The sequence below is a fragment of the Prunus persica genome, chromosome G7, assembly GCF_000346465.2.
Source record: "Prunus persica cultivar Lovell chromosome G7, Prunus_persica_NCBIv2, whole genome shotgun sequence".
Taxonomy (NCBI): Eukaryota; Viridiplantae; Streptophyta; class Magnoliopsida; order Rosales; family Rosaceae; genus Prunus; species Prunus persica.
Window position 1 is genome coordinate 8,763,049 of NC_034015.1, and position 14,268 is coordinate 8,777,316.

The 14,268-nt window shown below is 34.6% G+C and overlaps 2 protein-coding genes across 3 annotated transcripts; both read left to right on the forward strand.

The window, feature by feature from the left end:
* Positions 4,103 to 9,090, forward strand: LOC18782438 (probable inactive purple acid phosphatase 16). Its single transcript, XM_007215957.2, has 5 exons — positions 4,103 to 4,549; positions 5,212 to 5,436; positions 5,997 to 6,273; positions 6,539 to 6,707; positions 8,535 to 9,090. Exons 1-5 carry the CDS (start codon positions 4,312 to 4,314, stop codon positions 8,769 to 8,771), a joined length of 1,146 nt encoding a protein of 381 aa, XP_007216019.2. The 5' UTR covers positions 4,103 to 4,311; the 3' UTR covers positions 8,772 to 9,090.
* LOC18782666 (protein IQ-DOMAIN 14) lies at positions 11,078 to 14,268 on the forward strand. 2 transcript variants are annotated; one of them, XM_007216176.2, is made up of 6 exons: positions 11,078 to 11,190; positions 11,353 to 11,493; positions 11,585 to 11,875; positions 12,579 to 12,809; positions 13,075 to 13,206; positions 13,389 to 14,268. In XM_007216176.2, exons 2-6 carry the CDS (start codon positions 11,419 to 11,421, stop codon positions 13,872 to 13,874), a joined length of 1,215 nt encoding a protein of 404 aa, XP_007216238.1. In that variant the 5' UTR covers positions 11,078 to 11,190; positions 11,353 to 11,418; the 3' UTR covers positions 13,875 to 14,268. The 2 variants fall into 2 exon arrangements, with proteins under 2 accessions (XP_007216238.1, XP_020423463.1); XM_020567874.1 differs by lacking the exon at positions 11,078 to 11,190 and adding an exon at positions 11,243 to 11,264.

A 14,268-nucleotide genomic window follows, 5' to 3' on the forward strand; every position in this document is an offset into this window, starting at 1 on the left:
GAGATATGAGAGATTAAGTGAGAGGAGTGAGTGTGAGAGAAAAGGTGGAATTTGGGGAGAGGGAAAGAGAGAGGAGAGGTAAGAGTAGAGAAAGACATTGAAAAAATGGTGGAGGAGTTATTTTGGTTTTAAAAATCGTATCACTTTGCGTGACGAAAAATATTGTTGGTCGCGCAAAGTTTTGCGCGACGAATATATGAATATTGGTCGCGCAAAGTCTAAAAATTTTTTTTTAAAAAAAAATTTCCCGCATCCCATTTTTGGTTCCCGCCAAAATTTAACTTTGCGTGACGAAAAATACATATTGGTCGCGCAAAGTCTAAAAATTTTTTTTTTTTAAAAAACAAATTCCCGCATCCAATTTTTGGTACCGCCAAAATTTAACTTTGCACGACGAATATAAGAATATTGGTCGAGCAAAGTCTAAAAAAAATTATTTTTTTTTATAAAAAAATTCCAGCATCCCATTTTTGGTACCCGCCAAAATTTTTAAATTTTTGCGCGACGAAAAGTACATATTGGTCGTGCAAAGTCTAAAACAATTATATAAAAAAAGTCCCGCGTCCCATTTTTGGTACCCGCCCAAATTTTTGCGCGACGAAAAATATATATTGGTCGCGCAAAGTTTTGAGAGACAAAAAATATTGGTCGCGCAAAGTCTAAAGTTTTTTTTTATTTTAAAAACCCGCGTCCCATTTTTGTTACTCGCACAAATTTTTTGAGTTTTGTACGATGAACTGTTGGTCGCGCAAACTTTTAAGAGATGAAAAATTGGTTCGTAGCACAATATTTATAAAAATAATTGTTGTGAATAAGAAAAAATAAAAAAAATTTATTTTATGATTTAAAATATAATTAAGGTGAAAGCTACTTAATAAATGTATATACTATTCAATTTCTTAAGTGTTATACGTACAAAATAAATAAATTTAAAACTACTTAATAAATATATATATATACACACACATCATTCAACGATCCAACCGTAAGACTTGTTTGTATATACTTCAATATCGTATACCCCAAAAATCGCAAAAAATAAATATTCAGAGATCTAGTAACGGGACAAAACTTTTCGATAGTTATAAATGAAAAATCACGATTTAACGGTTATTTTGACTCCGATTTTGATGATTTTTTTACAGGTACACTCCTTGACCCCATATGAATACAATGACTGAATTTGATCTTCAATTTAAAACATTTGCACTAGTGGATACCACAAAATCTTATGTTATATTTAACGAAAGTATAAATAAACTCTTAATTGTTAGTGAATATATTGTTGTGATGGCATATGCATTCTACGAAACTAGTTTCAACGATCCCGTCAAACTTGTTTTTTTATACTTCGAGATCATATACGCCAAAAATCGGAAAAAATAAACATTCATAGATCAAGTAATGGACAAAACTTTTCGACGGTTATAAATAAAAAATCATGATTTAACGGTTATTTTAACTCCGACTTTGATGATTTTTTACAGCTACATCCTTGACCCTATATGAATACAATGACTGAATTTGATCTTCAATTTAAAATATTTACACTAGTGGATACCACAAAATCTTATGTTATATTTAACGAAAGTATAAATAAACTCTTAATTGTTAGTGAATATATTGTTTTGATGGCATATGCATACAAAAAAACTAGTTTCAACGATCCAACCGTCAAACTTGTTTGTTTATACTTCGAGATCATATACGCTAAAAATCGGAAAAAATAAAAATTCAGAGATCAAGTAATGGGACAAAACTCTTCGACGGTTATAATGAAAAATCACGATTTAACGGTTATTTTAACTCCGATTTTGATGATTTTTTAAAGCTACACTCCTTGACCCTATATGAATACAATGAACTAATTCGATCGTCAATTTAAAATATATATTTTCTAACAAAAACCCAATCCGAACAATAATAATATATTTTTTTAACAAAAATCCGATCCGATCTAAAATAATAAATTTAAAGCTACTTAATAAATATATATACCGTTTAATTTCTTAAGTGTTATGCATACGAAATAAAAAACAAAAATAAATTAGTTTAGGTGACAAAATGTTTGGATTACGTCATGCAAAGATTTTAAAAAATAATTTTTTAATTTTATTTATTTTTATAAGGACTTTGCGTGACGAAGTTTACTTTTCGTCGCGCAAAGTCACTTTGAGCGACGAATTATTTTTCGTCGCGCAAAATTGATCGCGTAAGACTTTGAGCGACGATGTATTGTCGTCGCGCAAAAGTTTGTCGCGCAAAGTGACTTTGCGCGACAAATTATTTTTCGTCGCGCAAGACTTTGAGTGACGAAGTTTCAAGTTTCGTCGCGCAAAGTGACTTTGAGTGACGAAGTTTCAAGTTTCGTCGCGCAAAGTGACTTTGAGCGACGAATAGTTTTTCGTCGCGCAAAATTTGGTCGCGCAAGGGTTTTTTTTTACTAGTGGTTGTAGCTATTATTTTCAGATATTTAAATGTTAAGATAAGCCCTAAAAAAAAAAACCACAACAATTAAAGATAAATATCAATAATACCAATATCCATTAAAAAATAAAAATACATTTTTTAAATAGAAAGTGATAGAATATTTTATTAGCAACAACAGATTCACAGTGATTTTCACAATAGTTAATTAAAAAACTAGTTGTTATATAAAAAAACTACACTAGTTTATTAGCAACGTCTATTTTCTCTAGAAAAAAAGGGGGACATTAAAAAAAAAAAAAACGTAACGTTTAGAGTAAAAAGGTTGTAAGAAAAGGTGACATTATTTTTCTTTCTCTAAATTTAAAATTGGATTTTTTAAAAAGGTGGTAAGAAAGTTTGAAAAAGACTACCCTTGTAAAAAAAAAGTCAATATATTTAATAAGGGTAAATTTGGAAAACAAAAGTTAGCTTGTGTGATGCATTAATGATATTGTTTGAAGTGTAAAGAAAGTCACACATGTCAAGAGGAGAAGGGAAAAAGTACAAATGAGAAGATTAGTTAGAGAGAAGGTTGCTAGCATTAAAGAGTGCTGTTATTTCCACTCACCAAAAGTGTTAGTTAGAGAGAACATATATAAGATATTGCGTATAATCAAGGCACATGGCGTTGCCCTTGAAATACCTGAGGATTTATACCACCTCATCAAGAAAACTGTCTCAATTAGAAAACATTTGGACTGATTCATAAGCACTGGATGGTGTAGAAGTTTTCTTAGGATTCTAATGTATGGGAATTATAGGTTAAGTGGCTTTGAGGCGATGAAATTGTCTAAGAGACATCCAATTGCATCTATTTTGCCAAGAGGATTTGATATTCTTTGAATCTATTGCTTTGTCAGTCGTGGGAAGGAGAGGGGGTCACCACCAGAGGGTGGGGTGGTTGACGGGATTGGGTGGGTGAGAGTTTTGGTGGCTGTTATGGGTGTTTTGATTTTCTTCAATTATTGGTTTCTATTATTTTTTTAATGAAATTAAAAACTAACACTTTTATGTTAGGATTATATAAAGCAAAAAGACAGAGACGTGTGAAACAGTGAAAATACTAGAAAATGCCATTGTTTAATGCAAATATTAAGAATTGAAATTATTAATTAAATGAGGATAATATGATAAATTCATACTTTTTCATGTTAAAAAAATTAATGAAAAATCAGATAATGAATCCTATTTTTATGAAACACAACTACCTATTATCTTTTTTAGTTCTAAAATAAATTTAATTTTTTTTTTTTAAAAAAAGCCTCTCGCAGTCGGGGAAGCGCGTGCGTATAAGTTAGTGTTAGATTAAGTGAAAAGAGATTTGTCAAAATATTTGTATTTTAAAAGGGTATTTTAGAAATAATGGTGGTGGAAAAATAAAATTGTGTTTTTTTAAAATTTATATGGTGGATGGGAATATAATATGGATAAAGAAATAAAAAAATGATGGAAAGAGCAACACTCTTATTTCTTACTCGTAGCATGTCACATGATAAATCTAACATACATTCAGATAGAACTTCACGGAATGAACTTGAACCACGGGTGTTAATCTAGAAGACAATCTTTGACAAAAAGAAACCTTAACAACGAAACGAAAACTGATGGTTTCATTTCATGGATGTCAAGTACATTTGGTGATAATTTTTTAAAATTTTGTATTAATATTTTATGTGCTTAAAAGAAAGGGAAAAACAAAGAATTGTCCACATCTGCAAGTACAAAGCCGGGGAATATTCCGACATTTCATCCTCTTTCCCACCAAAAGGCCACATCCTTTGGCATAAGCAATGCCGTCGTTAACACCAACGAAACTGTGGACTGTCCCTCCTCTGCCTGGTGATGATGGGAAGGCTCTTGTTGCTCTTGATATCTCCGTATCTGTACTCTCTGCTCATCTCCGCCGTCGCTCTACCAACCAAGCCGGAAGGTTACCATAAGCTACGGCCGGGTGCACTGTTCAAGATCGCTCTGTTTGCTGACCTGCATTTTGGAGAGGCGGAGTCCACCGATTGGGGCCCACTCCAGGACGTGAACTCTACCAGGGTCATGTCCTCTGTACTCGATGATGAAAACCCAGGTGAGTTTATCAAAGATTGTTCCCTTTTTTATAATTAAAATAGAACCTGAACTTTTGACCACATTTAGTTGCTTCCGCAGAAGTTTAAACCATTGAAAGTTCTAGTAACCACGTTTGATAGCTTTGGAAGAAACCCAAAAGACTGATATTTGACTTCTCTCACTAGCTATCATATTAAATTAATGCATTTTGTTAATAAGATTTTTGGGCAAAAATCATTAGGTTAAGTTGAGGTTAGTCAATTTGCAAAAGGCTGGCTGTTACTGTTGGTATTAGACATCTTTATAGAGTTGAATTTGATATTATATACAATGGTATGACCACAACTGTCATCAATTGTTGCGATGAATATAAGAGCTTGGTGTCTTTGTTTTTTTTCTTCTAATTTTAGGCTTCCTTTACACATAGAAAGGGGAAAAGTTTAAAATGATATCTATACACAAATATATGTTCATTTTTCACATTTCTGGTTGTTTTGAAGCCAATAAGGGATCGAAATTCTTATTTAGTCTAGCCTGTATGCTTGCCTGTTTCAAGGGAAGATTGAAACAAAAGTATTGAGCTACCAATTTTTTATTTTTACTAGGTATTAGCATTCCAGTACCCAAAACTTTTATCTGTTGTATTGTTATAAATTCTGATGAGTTGAAAGTATACGACAGATTTTGTTATCTATCTTGGAGATGTGATCACAGCCAACAATATAGCAATTAGAAATGCAAGCTTGTATTGGGATCAGGCAGTTTCTCCAACAAGAGCCAAGGGTATTCCTTGGGCCAGTGTGTTTGGAAACCATGATGATGCAGCATTTGAGTGGCCAATAGAGTGGTTTTCAGCCCCTGGAATTCCTAAAATTCATTGCCCTGTAGCCAATTCATCATGCTCAGGTGAATTGGAAGTTTGATCTATTTGGTGTCCATGATTTTGATAAACTTTGCTTTTCCTTTTGCTTAGTACTTATGACTAGTCATGAGTTGCTCGACTTTTAGCATTGATAACCTCTTTCATGCTGGCCTACTTTAAGATGTGGAATGTAAACATAATAATATAAAAACAAATCATACAAATAAATTCTTTCGTCGATGAGCATTACCATTGATTATGATTGCATCCTTTTTTTTGTTCCACACTGCAAGTTTAATGTTCTAAAATTTGAATGTAGGCATTCAAATCTGTGTTTGATGAATTGAAAAGCAGGAGACTCTTGACAGGTTCTGATCTGTTACTTTAGGAGTATCAAATTCTGTTCAGTTAATTCAATCCTATTGAATCGAATTGCCCTCAATCATAATCATATATATATTGTTTTTTTCGGTTTTGAAACATTGAGTTGGATCAATGTAAAATATTTGTCAATGCTGTGATAACGTATGATTCTCTTCTTCCAAATGATTTAGGTACTTGATAGTTTTTAGGAGAATAATTGGTAAGGCCATCTGATTTGTAGGGGAAGAAGACTGTAGCTTCAAAGGCACACAACGTCTGGAGCTAATGAAAAATGAAATTGAGCAAAATGCGCTATCATATTCTCAATTTGGCCCTAATGAACTTTGGCCTAGTGTATCCAACTATGTCCTCCAAGTTTTTTCATCAGAAAATCCCAAGTCACCTGTGGCATTTTTGTACTTCCTAGACTCTGGTGGTGGTTCCTACCCAGAAGTTATATCCAGTGCCCAAGCAGAATGGTTCCAGAAGAAAGCTTTAGAGATTAACCCTGATTCAAGGTACAAAATTATGGAAGAATGACCTGATATTGTCTTTCTGTCACCTTATTAACTAGTGTTAGCTTGGTATCTGATTTTCTCGCGGGCGCTTCCAGAAAATTTGGACTTTATTATCTTGTGTGCGTGTGTGCTAAAAGATATTTACATGAATTTCCGAGATTTACTTTCATTCTCAAAATAAGACAAAATTGATTTAAAGTAATGAATCTTCTTTTTATTCTTACTCTTGTATTTCTTGTCAATCAAAGAAAGCCTTATTTGACAGGGTCCCGGAGATAATCTTTTGGCATATACCAAGTCGTGCTTATAAGAAAGTTGCTCCATTGTTCGGCATACACAAGCCTTGTGTGGGTTCAATTAACAAAGAGAAGGTAGCAACCCAAGAAGCTGAAATGGGTATCATGAAACTTTTGGTTGAAAGGGTTTCTGCCAAGGTGAGGTCAAATGTTTTTCCCTCCCATAAAAATTTACCCTGCATAGGTGTGGTCGAAGATGAGCATGCTTACCCTATATACATGCTCCTGAGTAGGACACATCCAGTAAAATTTAAACGGGGTACAGTGTTCCGGTAATGATAAACAAACACGTGTATAAAGCACAGGCACACACACCCTTTGACCAACTGTAACATCCTACAACACCTGCTCTGAGTTAGAATACTGCTTTGGAAATTTGGAAAAGCTTTCATGAAAATCTTCAACAATGGTGAATTTCTGTGGATGTAACCAATCATGAAATGTTTTCATTGTTAGTCTATGAACCTGGAATTGCAAATTCCTTGAACTTGAACTTAGCATAGAACAATTGAAGACATGAAGACCTCAAGAAACCAAGAGATGTAAAGATCAACTCATATGCAGACTTTCTTCAGCCAAAGGATGCAATCATCAACTCTAGGAGGCATTAGGCTGAGTATAGGATTTACTAATTTTGTTTTTTAGGTTTTATCTTGTACTCCAGGGTCACTTTGGACTCAAACGGAGGCATAATTGGAAAAGAAAAGACCGAAAAGAAAAACCGAACCTTCTCTCAGCTATTCGAGGTAATTCCATGCCCCATTTGTGCATTGTTAGGCACAAAGAAAACACCTAAATCACTCACTTTAGATACTGCGAAACTTGATAGGGATATCCAAGTTATGCTGACTGAGTGTGCCCTGGTTGTGAAAACCAGTGGCTAGCCACCTGTGGCTGAGGGTGTTGATGTTTAGGTTTTTGGTTTTCTTTTTCAAGCCCTAGTTTGTTAAGGTTCTTGTTAATCCTAGAGTTAATAAAACCCAGATTTGAGTTGTGTTTTGTTGAAGTTTTTTGTTGATCCAGCGTGAACAAAACTAAATTTAGTTTCAGATTGTAAGCATCTCTGGATTAACTCGTAAAACCCATTATTTAGTGAATTAGGATTCAGATAATCCAGCTGTGTGGCTGGTAGTGGACTGTGGACATAGGCAGTTGGTTGAGCCATTTTACTACCTTTTGGCCATGGTGTTTGTTAAAACACTATTGTGTACTTTAAATATTGCTTTTTGCATGCTATTAAAAATTGATATTCGTTTGTTCTAGAGACTCTGTCAATTTGTCTCTCTCACTGTATGAAAGGTAAATGATAATTGCCTTCTGCTTTCTTGTATAAAATCTGTCAATGCAATTATCATTGTATCATTTGTTTGTGTCAATAGAAATAAAAAAACCGCATATTGATACTTCTTAAAGTTAATGTTCTAATCTATTCTAAATTCTTGACAAAATTTCTCATTCTTGATCCATGTAATTGACAACAGTCCATGGGGAAAGAGTGAAACTTGCAATCTTCTTACATGCTTGGACTGGAATTCCTGTGAATGTTATAATCTTGCGCTCTTCTTTATTCTTTCTTTTTTCTTCTCATCAACTGAAGAGTTGTTGACTCTGTCATCTCCAAACTGTTTGTTTACTTTTGGTCTCAAGTTTTGGTTCTTTCTATATCTTGTTTTATCTTGCCGGTTGGATTTGGTTTATATGCTAATCTTAGTGGTTTTTCTTCTTCTCCCACCTTGAAGTACCCTATCCGAATCCATCACCAGCCACACAAAACTTATAGAATGGTGAAACTATAGGACAGTCAGATTATTTTAACTTGATCTTTACATTAACACTATACTTACATGATTAAAAATGTCAATGAGTTATTGGGTTTTCTGAAGCTGTAATAAGTTTATGAAGCTTCATATGAAGCTATGGATTTGCTTATTGGGATTCTTATTTTTTTCCTTGGTGTTGTGGCAGGCAGTATTTGTAGGACACAACCATGGATTGGACTGGTGCTGCCCTTATGAAAAACTGTGGCTATGCTTTGCTAGGCATACCGGTTATGGTGGCTATGGAAACTGGGATAGAGGAGCTAGAATTGTGGAAATCACCCAGCAGCCTTTCTCTATTAAATCTTGGATAAGAATGGAGGATGGTAGTGTACACAGTGAAGTTGTCTTGAGCCCATTCATCAACAGAGACAAGAGTACGTAAACTTTCAAACAATACAATTAAAGAACATTAAATAAGTGGAAAAAAAAAAAGAAACGAAAAAAAAGAAGCCCCATTCATCGTTTTTTCAGTCTTTTGCAGTCTAAACAAGTTGTATTATTTTCTTCAAAAAGGAAAAAAAAAAAAGACTGTATTATCAGCTTCAAGACAGCTTTGTATTAAAGCAAAGAATTAGTGGGCCACCAAAGCATGCAAGAGGGTCATACCACACAATAATTGGTTCACATGTACAACATTTTCAAACTAATTAACCCAATAAAAATCATTAATATAAAATAAAAGAGAAATAAAATTTTTTTTTTTTTGTTTTTTTTTTCTGGCCCTTGGAACATAAATCAATCCTCCGCCGTTCCCAATGCATGGTTGATGTTAATGTTAGGTGTCACAGAAAATTTTAAATATTGAGGAAATGAAGCAATGCATGCATCAATATTGTTGGCAATTGCAGGCTGTGCATGGAACCATAATGACAGTGATGTTATGCTATTATGACATGTTTCTTTTCCTCTTTAGATAACTGATTCAGAGATGCATTCTCAATTCAATAATGTCATGCTTTCTTACACGGTCAACTTCTTTATCCTAAAACTGATGATTAGTTGACCCATGGTTTCAAATCTTTTCATTTTAAACAAAGATATCTATCTTTAATAGCAGTTGGATTTTAATATGGGCTAGTTGTCTTCTAACTAAATCAACAATGCATCTAGTTATACAAGAATAAAATGTATAATATTAGTATTAATTTTTTTATTTATTACAAGTGATAGTTTAAATTATAAGAGGGAGGGGGCCGGGGTTTTTCACACACACATTATCAAGGTGTCCTGTGTATTCGAACTTGAGACCATTTGTATTGCCGTGAATAGATAAGATCTAGATTAGACTCAAAATGAAAACAAACAATAAACATATAGCAAACTAGATAAATGAAAATAACAATTATGAGAACTTTGGTGGATTTTATTGGTACAATTTTTTATCAATCAGTCGAGGGAACTAATCTGATAAATTACGTTACTTAAAATTGAATTTTCAGTTTTCAAGGAAAGCAAAACTTCATTCAAATTCATCTCAGAAAAAGGGCCATTCTATTTTATTTAGGACAACTCATTGATAAAGTCCAATCTAAGCAAAGCAAAAGTTGCACAAAATTCTGCATTTGATAAAGTCTTGAATCATGGACGTTGAACAGCTCAAAAGCTACTTTGGTCTCACTTTGGGAGGATTAGGGATGAAGGCGAAAGTTCTAATTTGACAAGTCAAAACTCGTTCACATAGTCATAACATGTGGTGGTGCCTCAAGAATTAAAAGTAAGGGGACCAATCTTTTTAATTATAGAATAAAGGTCCCATTTGCATTTCATTGTTGTCAAATACTTAATCCATTCTCAGACCAAGAAACTTTAATCCTTGAAGTTCTCTAATCACTTGTTGTCAAGTGCTTAATCCAATTTGTATGTCCTTACTTATTAATTGAGATTAAGAAGCTCTTTTTGGAGGCTCGAAATTGATATGAAAAATGGTACAAGTGAAGACAATAAGTTTACCCCTTAGGTCGATGCGTGGGAAACCAACACAACCTTAATCACGCATTGATTAGGAGCATACAACATCATTCACACGAGTAAGCAGAGCATCATGTCTCTACCATCAAATTTATTGAGTCTAAGAACCCTAATTCTTGTTTTTGTTTGTTTAACCTAAGCATTGGAGGCCAAGTCGTCAAAGTTACCTCAAATGGTGAGGAAGGATGAGGTAACGAGTTATCTTCTAAATAAAAGGACTTGCCATGCATGCTTTTGACATAACTGCCACTTAAGCTTGACAACAGATTAATTCTAAGACTTGCCCTACTTTTGAGCTTCCATTGCACTTGTGAGTGCGCACCAAAGTATAAAATATTTCTTTAGAAATGCATGCAAGAGATGGAATGTGGAGAGCAGTATTAGTGTTACCCAATTATTATAGCCATTTAACTATAATCTTTATTTTCCGTAGATTTTTGGCCTTGCACATGTTAGACTTTCATAAATCATTATAATTAATGCAATGTTATAGAGGTCGCATCAGTAATTTCATGAATAACAACATTTAGACTCGTCAATAGCAGTTGTTGTGGAATTGACAGGTGAGCGAGAGAGAGAGAGAGAAAGAGAGGGCCCTAGAGAGAGAAAGGGCCCTAGTGAAGCTAAGCCACCATTAGAAAAGAGTCATAGGTGTGCACAGTTTCTATTGATAGTGCTTGTTTTCATATTCTCTCTCTCTCTCTCTCTCTCTCTCTCTCTCTCCCCCTCTCCCCCTGTATGCTATCGATTTTTATGTTCGAAAGCAAAAACCATGGAACACCTACTGATATATCAAAACAAAGAAAATCCCATTTGGAGTATCATATGTAATGGTAATAGTATGATACTTTTAAGAGGTTTTGAGTGTGTTTGGTATCAGAAACTGTGGAAAACTATAAGCTTTCAAGTATATATTATGATTCATGAGATTGTATTTATTCAAGTTGTTATGTACTTTTGGCATATAAATATATACATATTTTCCTAAATTGCAGGAAATGCCTGAAGAATATAGGACGATGTTTGACATATTGGATTAACATGGTCTTAATAGTAGATCAATGGCGAAGAGAAAGGGCTGGTTTGGTTGGGTGAAGAGGTTCTTTACTTCTGAAGCAAAGACAAGGACACAAAAGGTTGGCGAATTTAAACTCTTCCTTCATTGCCTTAACATGATTAACTATGGCCCTCTTTTGGGTAATGTTAATTAGTCCTGTTAATCTCCAGAAATCAAACAACTGGAGATGGATTTTTCGAAGACTTGAAGTACTTCATCAATACCCTGCACAGGCTGCACTGACAGCACCAGAGAGGACACTACGTGAAGCTACGGAAGAGCAGAAAAAACACGCTTTCAATGTTGCAATGGCGACAGCAGCTGCAGCTGAGGCAGCAGTGGCTGCTGCCCATGCTGCAGCTGAGGTTGTACGGCTTACTTCACAACCTTACCACTATTTCACAAAGTTTGACAAGAACTTGGCTGCCATTAAAATTCAAAGCGCTTATCGGGCACATCTTGTGAGCTCCTCGGAAACTTTCTCTTTTATAAATACTCTGTTCATAGTCAGGCAGGGGCAGCTCAAAGAGTTGAATATATATTAACCATTTGTAAGTGAGAAAAATACATATAAATACGTGTGCATATATATTTAGTGTAATATAAAGCAAGACCAAATAGATATATTTTTTAACCTTCAATTTGATCATCTGCATCTCCTACACATAGGATGGTAATAGAGCTTTTCTGAGTTCTTTCCTGATTTGAATGTAAATTTCTCAAGTCATTGGCACTGAATTTAAGTATTTTGAATGGTATTCATTTCTAATGCAGCTGTATAGACACCATTACTTAAATCAAGCTGACCTTATATATAGCTTAAAGATGGTTGTTCTCTATATTTTCATTGTGAAAACTCATTGGATATTTTTCTGACTTGGCTGAATTCATAAGCACATAGCTGGATGGGATAAGCAGTCGCATTTAAGTTGTATAACTGATTCTTTTTTTTTTTTTGGTTTACCTTTCTAAGTTCTGACAAGATAGCCGGAAGCTCTGTGAGTCTTAGATCATAAAAGTTGGGCCCTTGGTTTGAACTTTGAAAATATAACTCAGTCAAATTGATTTATGTCCTTGAAATGTGAAAGCTGAATTTGACATTTATCGTCAATGAGGAAATCACCACTCCTCTGTAGCATGGTCTAAAACTTTTAAGTGAAACAGGCAAGGAAAGCATTGCGAGCCTTGAAGGGACTGGTGAGACTTCAAGCCATAGTTCGTGGCCGGGCTGTGAGACGCCAGGCAGCTACCACTTTGAAGAGTTTGCCATCCGACAGAAGAGGTCAGGCAGAGATTTGGAAAAGGAGCATTCCAGCTGCAAATGAGGGATGCAATGACGGTGAAAAGAAACAGTTCAGCAGCCCACAAAGGGAGTTAGAAGAAAAAGAAGCGACAGTAAGTGAGATTATTCATATGGACATAGAATTGCTAATTTTCATTGGTATATATAATAGGGGAGAAAATGTTAGTTTAATGTCATTGTTTATTAAAGTTGGAACCATTTCTGTGAAGAACAGTTTTGGTGGTAAAACCTGCAGTCATTGCCTGATATTGTTCTTCATTCTGTTTTCTTTTTTTCTTTTCAATGGGAGAGTTCTTCATTCTTAATTGTACTTCCTGAGTCCTTATTTGATTTTCTGAAGATCTTTGTTACGGACAGCTTGAATGCAGCAGCCAGAGAGGGTGGGATTGCAGTATAATTTCAAAGGAAGACATGGAAGCCGTTCGGCTAAGAAAGCAAGAGGCCATGATCAAAAGAGAGCGGATGAAGAAATACTCATTTTCTCTACGGGTACTTTAATCTGAAATCATCTGAATTTTTTGTTTCAGATGAATTCAAATAAAAAGACAGGAAAACTTATGATAAATCCAAAATGCTATCAAAGTTCAAGCAATTCTTTTTCTTTTTATTGTATGCCATTTCCTCTTCTAACAAATATCTACCTTGTGCCACATAATTATTGTCTTTTTCAGGAAAGCAGAAATGTTCAAATGCTAGACGATTCAATGATCGAAAACGCAACTGAAACGCTAACCGTTCATTCAAATCTAAGTGGTTGTACTGATGAAAAGTTTGGAGGATCACAACTTAAACTGAGACGTGTGAGAAATGAAGATTCAATGGAAGGATTGAGTCCACAATTTCAATTATTACCAAGGAGATCATTTTGCAATGCAGAAGAGAACAATTCTGCTCAACATCAGCATGACAGATTGATGGCATCTTCTGCAGTTCTTCCAACTTACATGGCCGTGACAGCATCTGCCAAGGCGAAGACAAGGTCGCTAAGCACCCCGAAGCAACGCCTAGAATTCCAGGATCGAAAGTACTCCAATCATAGCTTTTCACACAACAATGGGCTTTCTCTTTGTTCTTCATATGATGCTGAATCTATTGGGAAGTATAGTAAGAATGGATGGGGTTCATTGGCAGATATATTCAAGCAATATCACCATTAACAAGTCTGTGAAGTTAATTAAGAAGTCAACTTTTGTTGTGGAGATCAATGGGAAGTTCAGTATTAACAGTGATTTCAAAACATCTACCAGACAATTTTCACCATGAAAAAGAAAAAATCTTCTAAAACTTTGCTCTGAGTACTGGTTGGCTGAAGTTCATATTCGGCTAAATTTTCGAAGGTGAAGATGCTTTTATTGACCCCTAAATACTTCATTAGCAAGAAAGATTTCAACAAGTTGTTCGAAAAGGCATTTGCAATATCTCTCATTGCTGGTAATGCTCATTTTATACTTGTCAATTGAGGACTTAATTTCTTTTTCTTTTTTGGAGGATTTGATGTTAGGAGTTTCCTGTAAGATGATAATGCAATGAAAAAGCAATGGTTTGTGTTGG

Excerpts from the sequence above, each read along its gene's own strand:
- LOC18782438 (XM_007215957.2), top strand. The coding sequence starts at position 4,312 with ATGATGGGAAGGCTCTTGTTGCTCTTGATATCTCCGTATCTGTACTCT. Across the intron at positions 4,550-5,211 it reads ACTCGATGATGAAAACCCAG|ATTTTGTTATCTATCTTGGA; the intron begins GTGAGTTTATCA and ends AGTATACGACAG. Across the intron at positions 6,274-6,538 it reads GAGATTAACCCTGATTCAAG|GGTCCCGGAGATAATCTTTT; the intron begins GTACAAAATTAT and ends CTTATTTGACAG.
- LOC18782666 (XM_007216176.2), top strand. The coding sequence starts at position 11,419 with ATGGCGAAGAGAAAGGGCTGGTTTGGTTGGGTGAAGAGGTTCTTTACT. Across the intron at positions 11,876-12,578 it reads GCGCTTATCGGGCACATCTT|GCAAGGAAAGCATTGCGAGC; the intron begins GTGAGCTCCTCG and ends TAAGTGAAACAG. Across the intron at positions 13,207-13,388 it reads AATACTCATTTTCTCTACGG|GAAAGCAGAAATGTTCAAAT; the intron begins GTACTTTAATCT and ends TGTCTTTTTCAG.